Raw genomic sequence first — 14382 nt, 5'->3', positions numbered from 1 at the left:
AACTCTAAAGCTCAGTCTGAGTCTGGCAGAGGCTGGGGATAGACATCCTTGGCCTCTGCTGAGCTCAGAAAGCTCTCCAGAAGCAAGGGGAGCAGAGCTCACTTCATCTGCAGGGGTGAGTATGTGCAGGGGGGGGCAGAACAGATCCGTGGATAACTGAATCTGCAGATACAGAATCCACAGATATGGGGGACCCCGTAATCTATTTTAATTTCTGGAAAATATCATAAAACACCCATATGCAGTGTATTGTGTTTTTATCCAGATATTTTTACACCAAAAATGTAGTGTTTTGTGGTTTTTATGCATTTTTAACAAACAAAAACCGAATTATGTGTATTTCTTTGCTTCCTAATTTCTTTGTGCACTAGGATCATGATTCGTTGTTTCCTGCACAAATTGACCATGTATGCCTTTCCTATAATTTTAGAGGGGTCTTCAACCAGTGTCTCTAGCAGTAGGATCCAGGCGCCTTACTCTCTGAACCATTATGGCAGCTTGCTGAAGGAGTTGCTGCTGGACTTTTGTCTTACTGTACTGTAGCAGCACTATAGCAAATGGCTAAGGATGGCATTGTAACTCCTAGCTAAACAGGATTCAGGTAACACGTAGGGTTCTGATGGCATAAGAAAACAGCAGCTGCCAGAACAGTGGGCAGCCCAGCCATGAAGCAATCTGATGCGGTTTGCATCAGTGGCAGATAGTAGAGAGAGCATAGGGGTCGCAGATACAGGGTGTCCTTAACCACAAGTCTGCTGCTGCCTCCCTCCAGCCCACTGTGGACACAAGCTGAATTGAACTGCTCCCTGTTTTCTAATAGTGAGCAAGAATCAAATAATCATTGTCCCTCCCTGTGTTTGTCTTCACATGGAATTTAAACAAACACATTTCCTTTAGAGCCTGCTCAAGGGCAGAGTGAGAGAAGGAGATAGTGAAGCACTCCTTCCTCACACAGTGTTTAAAGGGAATGCACCCCTTTAAATGTTAAACCCCATGGGAGGACAGAGCACAGTGAAGAGGTAAATTGCTGGGGGGGGGGGCAGGTGTGCCCTGCAAGTGATGAGTAAGGGGTGACATTGGGTGGTGGACCCAGTTGGGCCAGCCCTGGCCAGAATGGAAACATTTCTTGAATATGTATTCCCAACATGCTTAGCTATTATCTTTTTCAAAGAATATTTTTTATCCAGACCAATTCACTGCATAGGCTCTAACAAACCTGAACATATTGGGAATACATATTAAATAAATACAACAGTTCTCAAAGCTATTTTTCCCCTCTTTCTATTGTGCCCTGATGTGCAGCAGCCATGATTCTCTTTTTTTCTGTAAGGTTCCAGTGTAAAGCTACTACTTCTGGCCTAGCTCCCCAACTCATTGCTCAAACACAGACTGAACTGCTAGTGAACAGTACGGTCCCCTTTCCCTGCTTGAACTGCCTGCCCCCCCCCACCTGCCTGTCCTGAGATATTTTTCACAGTACTTGTTGCTTGATTCATGCCTTAAGCCAGTCCCACTGCAGTTCATCCTTGGACCTGATGTGGTTTGTGTTCACACTTTGTTCCTCTATCTTGTACAACTTGTCTTTGGGGAAAGGACCTGATCAGAAATGTGATTACTTGTCATTGAATACTAACCTTTTCCAGAAAGGCACACAACATCTGTGCATGAACTGAGAGGGTGAAAAATCTGACATGTAACTTGAGATTCATGATTAGTCAGAACTGTATTTTTACTGAAAAAGGAATTTTTAGCCCTTCTGTATTTGAAAAAAAACATCAGTTTGTTCTGGAAGCATCTACAAAAGACTCAGTAGTAAAAAGTGGGGGGCTGGATTTAGCCCCTACTATTTAGGGCAGATGTTTTCTAAACCATTTGCACCTCCCTGCCCATTTTTTTCTGTGCTTCACTATCCACTTGAACCGTGATCCAGCATATTCCAGATTCTAATATTAGAATATTAGAAGTCCAAATATTACAGTCATGAATTATTCAGGCTTGTTCCAGCAAACATAATATGCATAATCTTGAATTTAAGTTTCCTAGACACAGAATTTGAATATTTTACGGTACAGAATACACAAAACCCCAACCATGTTCCCAGTTTTTCCATATCCATAGGTAATATGTAAAGGATAGTTGAAAAGGTGCAAATCATCACATAACAAGCACAAAAATGTGGCAATGAAGAGGAAGAATTCCTATATGACCACCTTTCCTTTAGCATAGGAAGAAGGTTCTGTAACTATTTGACTTGATTTCATTAGCGAGATATATGTGCAATTCATTGGTCTCAAAACAATCTGACAGTTAATATGAAGAATGATTATGCATTCATCACACATGTATGTGTCTAGGGCAGAGCTTTGCTGCAGCAACAGTTTGCATACAGAAGAAAAAATAAATGTCAGGGTAGGTCTGATCCAACTAATCCACGTCTCAGCACTTTCACTAGAACTGCAGACGTGGTCAGAGAGACAGTGGCTACAGAGAATCATGTTGAAATCTAAAATGAAATGTCGTAAAGGCACTGCAGCCAACATAAATACCAGCTGCCAGCATTCATTCTGCCTGCACCATCCTACTGCTCCCAAGCAGTAGCAGCAACTGAATCTTTTTTATTAAGGCCACTGGCTCCCTAAAATCCATTTGTCTTATTCAGCAACACTAAATACTTAAGAAGCAATTGGGCTAGTTTAGCAGAGAAGTGTTTTTCTCTGCAGGTGACTCTTTCATAAATCCAGGCATTTAGCTGGAATATATTTCAGAGACATACTCGTGCCTTAGGGGTTTCTCTGATCTGGAAAGCAACCAGAGATGCTGAAGATGCCAGTGAACCATTATAAAAATTAGTTAAGATTGAATATGTATCACCATTGTGCTGGTTTACTTCATGTGTTTCTTATTTGCCCCTTTAGGAAATCATCTATTTGGCTTTCCTGCAGTATCTGAGCAGTATACTTATTTGCCTGATTTGTTCACATTGATTTGTTTATGATATTTTAATATATTTAATTCCTACAGTGTGTCAGTGTTTTACTGTATGCATCTATGCTGTAATTTTTTTGTGAGTTTTTGGAGGCTGCCTCTTTAGGATGCCATTTGGTGCTACTAAGCTGTTCTTAGTTGAATCCCAATTTGGCTCTAATTTGCATTGCACTTCTGTCACATCAGTCTGGAGAAGTCTAAACAGACTTCAAGCTTGCGGGATTGACTGGAGTTTTTTTATTAGAACACTGAGGTTTACCAACCAGAGCCAGGTGCAAAATAGACGTGGGCATAGCTGTTGGTTAAACATTTGTTAAAGCATAGTTTTGTATACAAGAGAATGTTCACAGAACACAATAAAATGGGCACGTTAAAACAGATGCTACTATGGGACTAGAAATGGAAATGGACAATCATTAGATTTTAAACTAAATGTTCCTGAAGTGGAAAAACAGGATTACAAAAACTCTTAAAGTTGAACTTGTACATAAGTACAGATCTTCTGGGACCGGTTTTGCTCTGTCCGATGAGTAAGGAGGGACCATATCCGCAGATCCTGTATCCACAAATCGGGTCGGGGCCCCCCCAGCATGCACATTGCCTCCAGAGGGGCCTCTGAGTTTAGCAGAGGCTGAGGACATCCCAATGCCTTATAAGGCCTTAAAAACATCTTTTCCAGTCTCTCAGTGAGACCGGACGTTGCGGGGTTTTTTGCCTCAGAGCTTAGTCTGAGCTCAGCAGAGGCCAGGGATGGATGTTCTCGGCGTCTGCTGAGGTCAGAGACTCCTCCGCAGGCAAGGGGAGCAGAGCTTGCCTCTGGGAGGGTAGCCCCTGGAAACATGGGATGGGCGTTTGCCTGTATCCACAGTTTCAGTTATCCACAGGGATTCCAGAATGGAACCCCCGTGGATAAGGGGGCATGCCTGTATTTGCAGGAAACTTTGCTTTTTTGGAAGACTTGGGTGTTTCTTCCTACAGACAAAAGCAGTCTGCAGCATTGCTTGCTGTGACAGATACCCTTGAACTTGATTGGCCTAGAAACTTGCTTCTTAATTTTTTTGATACAGGCGTCCCCTGCTCATTTAGCAGGTTATGAACCAGAGCAGTGGTGAAAAGCGGAAATGGTTGAAAAGTGGGACCAGATCTTTTTTTACTTTACAAATGTTGCTTCCAATGCTTATTTAGCTAGCAAATTGCAAACACCTTTTTTATCTTGCAAATTCCTGCTGTCACACAAAGATTTTTGTAAATGGACTCTCATTGATGCATTCCAGAATGGGAATAGACCCAGATGTAAAGTTGGCTCTCTCTCTCTCTCTCTCTCTCTCTCTCTCTCTCTCTCCCTCTCTCACACACACACCCCAAAACAATTTGAATCACCATGTCATGCAAATCAACATGGGAAGGGCAATTATAGTCTTTAGAACAGCAGATAGAGATTGAAAGTGCGGAGCATGCATTGAATGAATGACTTTGGGTATAATTGAAATGTGTTGAAAGAGCTCTTTGAAAAGTGGAGGAGACCTGTAGTAAAAATAGAAGGAAGCTACCTTATACTGCCAGGTAATTGGTCCACCTAGTTCAGCACTGTCAACACTGACTTGCAGTAGTTCTCCAGATTACAGACCTGAATCTTTCCTATCCGAAGGTACCAGAGATTGGTCTGGGACTTTGTACATGCAATGCAGGTACTCTACCACTGAACAACAGCTTCAGCTTGTGTTGGCTGCTTTGCATTGTTGCCAGGCCTTTATTTGCTACAGAGCAAGTTTCTATAAAGAGACTCTGGGGCCTGATAGTTCAAAAGCATGAGGCCATTAGTTTGCAAGGGGTGGGGTAGATGTGAATTCTCATCAGCCTGTCTTCAAAATATGAGAAGGTTTCTTTGGAAGGCATAGAGGTGAGTAAATGCTATGCGCTTGAATGTGTTACCCAGAAATCTTCTTGCTTTATAACATACATTTTAGGTAAATGCACTCTTAGCAAGAAATTCAGTAACTCTGCTAATGTGACAGACATAAAAATTGATTATGGTGATGAGCAAGCTGTTTCTCTGGCTGGTTCCCAAGGAAGCTTATCTGGACACCCATGCAGCTATTGCTTATTTTGTCATAGGAATTCAGAGGGATACAGAAACTTGAGAATGCTAGTTAGAAGGTTTCTGCCAAGAAGTAGCCCTGCAGTCTTACTGAGGGCCCTGGAGCGCAGTTTCACCATGACATTTCAGTGACATTTTTACACTATGATTGTATCTGTTATCTACCAAGAGAGCTGACATGTTATGTTTCGATGCGTTTTTCCCAGTTTAGCCAATCCATCTTTTATTTGCTAACAGTAGCAAGACGCTTTTTCTAAATCTGAATTGACCAAGGCCAGTAGTTCCCAAACTATACGCCACAGCACCTGAAAGTGCTGCAGTGATCTCACAGGCTTGTTATGGGATGTTCCTGGTGGCCTCTTCTTCTGGCTTTCCTTGGCACCTCCATCTTGGATTGTGAAGGCTCATGAGAATCATGCAATCCAAGATGGCTGTGCCCAGGAGAACTGGGAAGATGGGTGCCACCATCTTGTGAGATCTCTCAGAATCCAAGATGGCAGTGCCCAGAAGGGCACCATGACCCTGGTCAGTTTGGGAAGTGCTGGCCTCGTCAACTCAGATGTAACAGCATCTTGAATAACCTGGTGCATATACAGTCCATTCCAGTCCATGTTTGTTGGGACTGGAGCTCCACTGTGTTCAAAGGGGTCTACTCCCAGTTTAGTGTGCATAGGATTGGAACTTTAGCTCTTTTGAAAAATTTGGAGGACGAAGTTCTCTCTCACTATAACTGTGTACAGGTGGGGAAGGGAAGAAAAAGAAAGTTGCAATGCTTAATGGGGTTTCTAAAGAGTTGCAGTACTTAATGGGGTTTCTAAGAGGTGCTCATTGTATACATACACTTGTATATACAAGTACATACAAATAGTACATACACTTGTTTCCAGCTAGTGCCAGCTAGTGCCAAATCATGTATGTACATGTGTTAATAATATCAATAGTCTTCTCATTGCCAGTCTCTAAAAGGAAGCCATCTCTTAAAATTCTGTATCCGTTTTCTTTCCTCTTTTCTGTCCCCCATCAGTTGAGGTTTAAGGACTCTATTGACCACGTAAGTACCATTTGTGAGTGTGTTTGCTTGGATCAGAAGGGTCTGAGGATCATCTTGTGAAATCTGCATGCATAGTGCTGTCAAAACATCCCTTCCAGTCCTCAAATGGTTCTGGGGAGTTGCTCCATGGAGCTTCTACCAACAGCAAATCCTGAGCAAATTGGCATTTAGATTGCTGCTAAATGCAGAAAAGCAATTGACATTTTCCATAATCTGTATTTCCAGCTTGTTGCGATGCAATTTCAGGCACATGCGGGGGGAGCAGCCCGCTCTTCGCAGTCCTTGGCCCAGCTCGTTGTAAGGCAGACTCAGATCTATAATCTTTAAACCTCATTGATCCCAGTCATGAAAAATGCCCTGGTCTCTCAGCTGTGACCTTTTGGTTGAAACAGAGGCTGTAATAAGAATACAATCATATTCAAACAGTTAAATTCAATTTATTTCAAGTAATTTTGAAATATAAATGTGGAGGGAACAAGCTTGAAAATTACCTTTGAGGAGAGAGTGATTCAGTTACATACTCTGCTGTGGTTTCCGTTCCCTCTTATGCAGAAGGATATTGCTAAAAGGGGTTTGCATTGACAGCCCTATGTCTGTTTGGGATGGGATGTATCTCCTTCCCCAAGCCCACCTTCTCTTTCCTGCCTCCCTCAACCTTTCTCTGTTCCAGTGGCATGCCTTCTCCTGTGTGACAATTTCTCTCTTGTGTGGACTATGGTGATGAGTACACCTTTGGGGGATGTTCATGGCCTGTAGTGTTGTGTGTATGAGCATTTTCCTCAGTATCAGCTTATTACCTTTGATTTTGCTCATTCACACAAACTCCAGGTGGAAAGGGGAATCTTACTTATACTCTGATTTTGGTGTCATTCTGATTGGTGTTTGTTAATTTGAACTTGCAAATGAGAACAATGAAATAATTTTTGTTCAGTGTATGTGTGAATAAATATTGTACCTTACCTGGGTTACCACACAGGAAGCTAATTTACAATTCTGGTTTTACTGAAGTGACTGGAAGAATGTTTTTAAAAAGTGCCCTGTACTTTTGACAATCCAAGTCCTAGGAAGAGATCCTTCTCTAAGTGCCCATTGCTGCACAGATTTCTTCTCTGGTATATATCACATTTTGGTTTCCTCACAGGAACTGCCAGCAAGTGTTGTGGTCCACAGTATTAATGGTTTGAGTTATGGTGGAAAATCAAATGGAGAGAGGGATGCCTTCAATAAGGTCTTTCATTGAATCTCATATGAGAATCCACATTTGCTGGTAGAATGGAGGAGGTTTTAGAGACTTAGAATAAGCTTTAGGGAGGTGCCTCACAGTTGGCCTTCCCATAGTCACACAGCCAAGCTCACTGCATCAAATGATCTAATGAGAAGCTCAAGGTCTTGTGCCACTGTTTCTTGTCTCTGCAGCCATCTCTAACCTTCTCAGCAGTGGGCCTTGCCTTCAAGGAGGCAGAGCTGGTGTTAACCATTTTTTGGCCTTTGTTTTCTATAGAATACTCTGCATTCCCCTTGGTGTTCCTACCGCGTGTTCCCTGCTGTCTGATTCTTTTTAAGAAATCAAACTCTTGATTACCATGTCTAAGTGAGCATGGTCTGGCAAATAGTTGCTCTTTGCAGATTCACCAACTGTGGTACTGCCCATGCTGTAATAGCAAGACTAAGCTTTGTTGCAGAGTGCTGTTCTGTAATACTGTGGTTAACTTCTTGTTAACTATGATACAAGTTTTTACTTCCTTGTTATTGGGATCGCACTATGTTCCTGGGCACTCTTTTTTACCTTTTGCCCATATATCGGTGAGGTGTATGACAGCACAGAGAGTGGAGCCAGACCTGAGCAGACTGTTTGCTTCATACCCTGGATATGTGACTGAGTTGCAGGTCCTTGCTTGCTGCCAGACCCTGCAAACAGATGCTTGTCTGGGATCTGGCAATTTCAGAAATTATACTTTTATTCCACTTTTTAGAGAAAAATTGTCTTTCAGAGTGGGTCTCGGCAATTAAAATTCAGTACTTGATGCTGCTAGCAGTCAGATGAAAATACAACATGAACTCTGTCCAGGCTCAAGCTTACAAACCAGAAGGCAAGACAGACAAGAGAGGGAGTAAAGGGAAAGGGTAGCAGAGGGAGATCAGTTAGTCATTGCTAGAACACAGAGGTGAGTTAACAGGCATTTTCACATCCAGTTGGGTACAGGCTAATCTTCTCTTGCTGGATTGAAGGTGATACAGTAGCCCATGGCCCTCTTGCTGGTGACAAATTCAGTTGTGATGGAGTCACCTCTAGCTGCCATACTCTTCTTCCTTTGGTTTGCTCTGTTTCACTGGAGGAGTGTTTGTTGCAGTAGTCACTTGGTTGTTCTGAATTATATTTTGGACAACCTGTATAGAATGTAGACTATAACTTATCACCACCACATTGCAGTGGCATTGCAAAGTGGCCATTCCAAACTGCGCTGGAAATGCCACTACTCCTTTTCAGCCCTTGCTCAGGAGGAAGAAAAGGATATGTCGTTGGGTGATTTAATGAAAGAATGCACATTCTGGCAAGGGCAAGAAAACTAAAGTAGCTTATTACCAGAGGCACCTTGGCCTTCTTAACAGAGACCAAAAAGCTACCTTTTCCCAACTCTTGACACCAGCTGGGCTGTCTCAAGCAAGCAGGCACATGTCTTCCTAGTGCAGAGGATTCTTTCACTTCTTCTCATACACAGTTATGTAAGTCTGAGAAGCTCTGGATGCAAAGCAAAACAGAGTTAGTAAAACTTCAGGACCATTGTTTCTTCCTTCTTTGTCTTTGAAATGAAATGAATCAGTCACAAAGAACCTGTTACTGTACTTCCTTTTCATATGTCAGAAGGGCTAAAGGTGTTTGTTTCCCACAGGAAACTGTCATAGGAGGCCTTTTACCTGAAACTACCTACTCGATTACCATTGCAGCCTATACCACTAAAGGGGATGGGGCCCGCAGCAAGGCCAAGGTGGTTACTACAACTGGAGCAGGTGAGCCACTTGCACTGTGATCCAGTGCAAAAGTCTGCTGAAGTCTGCTTTAGCAATTTCCACCATTGAATAACTGATGCAGCTAAACAGTTGTGGGTCAGCAGAGATTTTAAACCTCAGTGTAGTCAGGTAGGAAGAAAGGATCTGCATTTTTGACCACCTTCCCTGGTTTGCAGGTATGCTATAATTGGTAGAAAGAGTAAGTGAACTACATTGTAAAGGAGAATGAAAACCTTTTCTTAAGGGGGCACTTCAGCAGATTACAACATTCCTGCATAGTCCAGCAGCCAATCATTTGCCTTTGGAGATGCACAAGTACAGCAGCAAAGCCATTACCATCACCTGTTTTATCCCAAGTGCATAGAATTCCAAGCTACACCTGCCTCGCCACACAGACTGTTCATATAGCTGTCATGGTTAATAGCTGCTGGTAGACTTATTCTCTATTAATTTCTTTGGTCTTAAAGTGATCGTCACTGAGTCTGATCACACAGGTTACACTTTCCATGGGAATTTATTTTTGGAGTTTTCTTTCTGCTCCTACTGGTGTCAGAATAACTAAGTTGGCTCTTCCTCTTGTCAGTGTTTCCCTGGCTTGCTCTGTGCAGTGATACACAGTATGCTCTGTTTGCCCTACCTGCCATCATAACTTTACTAAACAAGTGAAATCTATTTGCACATTCCATACTTAAGTGGCATTCACACAATAGCTTCATCATAAGTCAGCCAAATCTACTCAGCCCACCTCTGCAATACTATTGTGAATAGGTCCTGTGAGATACAATCCAGCACAGGATGACAGTTATCTTGGTGCAGTACTGATTCTAAATTGTTTTGCAGTTGATGGATTTGCACATCAATCCCACCTGATTTGGGGGACGGATGTATCCCTGTTATAGGTGGAACTGAGATATGAAACCATCCATTTTATACAGCAGGTGTTAAGCTTTGAAGGCAGCAACCCTTAATTTGTACTACACATTTAAGATTTGGAATCCTGTTGCTGCCTAGCCATCACATCAACATTCCTAGCAGGAACCAGTTCATCAGCTCAAACACAGCGCGTTTTGATTGCAAACAGCATGCCATGCTCTCTCAACAGCTTGTACAGGTGCTGAAATTATAAAGATTGCTAAGAAAAATGCCTGCATCAAACTAGCTGAGATTCCCGTTCTGAGCCTGGGTACCTCTTCAACATTTCATGCTAGAGCCCAGATTTCTTTAACTTATGACAGTACCTATCATCTTCATCATCTCACCAGCCCAATGGCTTACACTTCAGCTTTCTCTGCACCCTCTGCAAATGCTAATTTCTCTGCAAATGCTAGGGTTCAGGGGGTGGTTGACATTTGAAAGACAGAAATAAGGTGGTTTTGAAGACCAATATCCCCAAAAACACTGGCAAGTTTCCACTAAAATGGTTAGTTTTTGTTCTGAGATTAGAATTGCTTCAGTATTTATATATACTAGAAGAATAAGTGATTCATAGCTGCTAATTGCTAAAACAATTCATCTCAAGATTTAGTACCCTGTAAATGTTAGGGCATTGCCTGCTGACCTGCTGCATTACCAGTACTCACAAATTCTATAGTTCTGCTGTCCCAGAAATTTTCACACATATGGCAGTTCACAGATTTCTTGCAGAATCTTGCCAAGATGCACACATTATATTTAGCAGTAAACTGGAATTGTAGTCTTTGTCTTTTGTCATCCTCAGTCCTTTGCAGTCATATTGCTTCCACCACAAGATTTTCAACCAGTATTTACATATTTCATGGCCAGAGAAAACGAGTTTTGCTGCAAGAACTATATTTATTAAGCATACTTGTGTAATCAAGACACAGAATTTGTCTTTTCTGTTATGGAATTTGGATTTTTTAAAATGAAATATTTGTAGAACCTGAAAAGATCAAGGACCAAAACTACACATTCAGAAATTCAGTTCTTCCTGCATTGAACCACTTCAAGTTGCATGTACCAGATAGCATGTTTCAATATTGTCTGTGTGAAAAAACTTCTTGTTTAGCCTTCTCTCAAGTATGCTGGGCGTGCACTGCATTTTTAATGTGGGAGATCATTCAAATATGAGAAATTTTATTTTTATTTTAAAATTTGCACCCTGCTTTATCTCCTTGACAGGCATTCACAGCAACTATTCCATATGCAGTCTGGAGGGGTTCAGTTCATGAAGGGCCATATCTAGGGTTGTCATGCCAATCTATTAACTAGTCAAATATTGTCAGTTAACTGCCTGTTATTTGACCACAGTAAAATACTGTCAGACCTTACATGAAACCAAGAATATCACAGTAGTTTTTTCTCCATTTTCATTGTCACTTTTTTTTAACAAAGGCAGAAATGAGAGATGCTTGCCCTAGACTTGACAGAGTGTGGGGGCAAACTTAGCATTGGTCAGCCCTTATTATTGCAGGCATCTCTGAGGAGGAACATAGGCAACCGTCAGTGGAAATGTCTTAGGTTTGCCCATGGCTCCATTTTGCTTGTTGCAAAAACTAGGGAACTAAACCGATTGTGCTTGAAGAATTGGCCTGCTGCCTTCTTAGCCAACAGCTTTTAAAAAAAGGACTTTAGTTTTTGATAGTTGCTGTTTTACTGCTTTGTTGCTGTTTTAATTTTATTTTTCTGTTTTTAGTTTGTAACTGTAGACAGACCCTGGTATTCCAAGATAAGTCAGAGAGAAAAAATGTTCAGAGAATTGTTCATCTGTGTAGAAACCTTACCTAACATTAAAAATTATAATTACAATTCTTAAGTTAATTTGTTTCACAATACAACTAACCTGTGTTTATAATTAGCATAAATATAAAAGGTGGATGATATATATTGTCCTGAAAAGCTAATGATATAAAAATACTTGACTGCTGTTTGACAACATTTGACTGGTCAATTGGCCAACTCTTATTTGACTGGTCAAATGCCAAACCCTAGCTATACCACCTGATATTTCTCAACATGTAGTTAAGCTCTAAGCCTGCCCAGATGAGCAACTCCCATAGGCAAAAGGCCAGAGCTTGCTCACCTTCCCATACACAGCATGTCACCTGTTTTTGTCCCACAGTCCCAGGCAAGCCTACGATGATGATCAGCACCACATCCATGAACACAGCCCTGATCAATTGGCACCCACCCAAAGAGATGATCGGGGAGCTCCTGGGGTACTTGCTACAGTACAAACGTGCTGATGAGGAGAAGATGAAAATAATTCACTTTGAGAAGAATGACGATCACTACACCGTGACCAACCTGTACAAGGGTGCCACGTACATCTTCAAGTTATCTGCCAAGAATAGGGCTGGTCCTGGGGAGGAGTTTGAGAAGGAAATCACCACCACAGAGGAGGCGCCAAGTGGCTTCCCCCAGAATCTGCGTGTGGTGGGGCTCACCACCTCCACCACTAAAGTCACCTGGGACCCGCCAGTGCTGGCTGAAAGGAATGGAAAAATCACCAACTACACAGTTGTTTATAGAGATATAAACAGCCACCAGAACCTGACTAATGTTACTAAGGAGATGGGCATCACTCTGACCAACCTCAAACCTGACACAACCTATGACATCAGAGTTAGAGCCCACACTAGCAAGGGAGCTGGGCCCCTCAGCCCCAGCATTCAGTCTAGGACGATGCCAATGGAACAAGGTAGGCACCTCATGCTCTGATCCCATACTGAACCCTAAAGTCAGAAAATGTGTCAGAGATGTCCTAGTTAGCCTTGCCTCACTGGGCTTATCATTGGGGGTGTGGTGTCTGGAGGTTGCATGATTGCTTTTATTGTTTCAAGCACACTCCTCACTTTCCCTCTCTGCATGAGAACTGTGACGCATTGGCCTTGCTGTGAACCTTTACAATGGAGTTTCTCTGAAGAACTAGTTCCTAGTAACTGCAACCTTTTGATTCTGGTGATGGTCCTAAGCTCAGAGTAGAAAGAGATGCCTTTCTCTTAACTTTTAATTTTCTGCCTGTGTATCCAGAGACTGGGAAACTGGTTGAAAAGCTTGGGTTTCTTCCTGAGATGAAAGCACTGATTGTTTCTCTCTGAAATTGCTTGTTTCCTTTGTTTCTGAGAAAGGTGAAAGGGCTGACAGTGATACTGGTTAGTAGCTTACTGTTTCTCTTTCTAATTGCAGTGTTTGCCAAGAACTTTCGTGTCAGTGCAGTGATGAAAACATCAGTGCTACTCAGCTGGGAGGTGCCAGACTCTTACAAATCTGCAGTTCCTTTCAAGGTAAGGAAATAATATAGTTACAAATAGGGACCTGATCCAAGTGGTAGTGACTAGGTTCCTTCAGATGGAATCCAATCTGGCTGTGATTAGATAAAAGCAGCTGGGTGGAACTGGAGAATGTTCCTCAAGCGGTGCTCAAGCCTGGGGTTTTGCTATCATCAACCAACGTTTTGCTTAAGGAATACCTCATTTAGATAGGCAAACTTGAAGACACATCAGGGGTTGGGGTCAGGATTTGAGAGGCCTGGGCATTCTCTTGTCTTGGCTATAATAAAAAAAAACTCCATGGGCTTTCTCCTATTCTTCTCTTTTACTCCAGATCACTGTTTCTCAACCAGTGTTACTTTTAACACACACTTGAGGTGGTGTTTGGCGGTACTCATGGGACCCCCAGACCCCTGCTGCCTTGCAGTGAGACTTGCAAAGCAATGCTACAAACAGTGGTAGGAGGCTCAGCTTCGCAGGCTGAGCTCCAGCATGCTCTTCTTGTGCACTCAAAAAAGTCTTCCCATCCGTCCTGAACCTCTAACTGGTGTTTTACATTGCATCTGCCTCCCAATCCAGAAATAACTGGTGATGACATCATTGCCAGTTACTTCTGGTGGTACTTCCAATAATTGAATAATGCGAGCAGGGGTACAGCAGGGGACAAACATTGAGAAACTGCTCCAGATCACCAAAATATGGTAAATGTTCAGGTAGCTAAGTCATTTAAGAACCAGTCCAGAACCCTTGAGTTCCTAGGTGAAACTTCTTGGTCCTCTTACTGATCATGAAGAATCTTGGGGACCTTTTAAGCATTGTCCAAATTGTGAGAGTTCTCTTTGCCTGGTGGAGTGCCAATTTCATGGTCAGGACAAATGTGATCAGTTTCTGTCATGGGTGGGTAATTTAAATATTAAAGCAATTACATGAGAGCCACCACTAAAGGATAGCTCTTGTGCAGGTAGGTCATATTTAAAGGGCCCCTTCACAGGAGACTGTAATTCATAGCC

General features: G+C 42.3%; 1 protein-coding gene across 7 annotated transcripts in view; it reads left to right on the top strand.

The window, feature by feature from the left end:
• PTPRF (protein tyrosine phosphatase receptor type F) overlaps positions 1-14382 on the top strand; it is a 182558-nt gene that overhangs the window by 117953 nt on the left and 50223 nt on the right. For 4 of the 7 annotated variants that reach the window (XR_010794327.1, XM_066624234.1, XM_066624232.1 and 1 more), the window contains 4 exons: positions 6108-6134; positions 9026-9143; positions 12223-12801; positions 13290-13387. Coding sequence is in view for 6 of the 7 variants with exons in the window: in XM_066624234.1 (XP_066480331.1) it covers positions 6108-6134; positions 9026-9143; positions 12223-12801; positions 13290-13387 (822 nt within the window). In the remaining variant the exon portion in view is untranslated. The remainder of the gene's footprint in view (positions 1-6107; positions 6135-9025; positions 9144-12222; positions 12802-13289; positions 13388-14382) is intronic. The other 3 variants (XM_066624235.1, XM_066624233.1, XM_066624231.1) reach the window with 1 other exon arrangement.

Source organism: Tiliqua scincoides, chromosome 4, assembly GCF_035046505.1.
Source record: "Tiliqua scincoides isolate rTilSci1 chromosome 4, rTilSci1.hap2, whole genome shotgun sequence".
In the NCBI taxonomy this organism is placed as follows: Eukaryota; Metazoa; Chordata; class Lepidosauria; order Squamata; family Scincidae; genus Tiliqua; species Tiliqua scincoides.
Note: the sequence above shows the minus strand (reverse complement) of the source record. Positions and strands in the feature narration are given on the sequence as shown.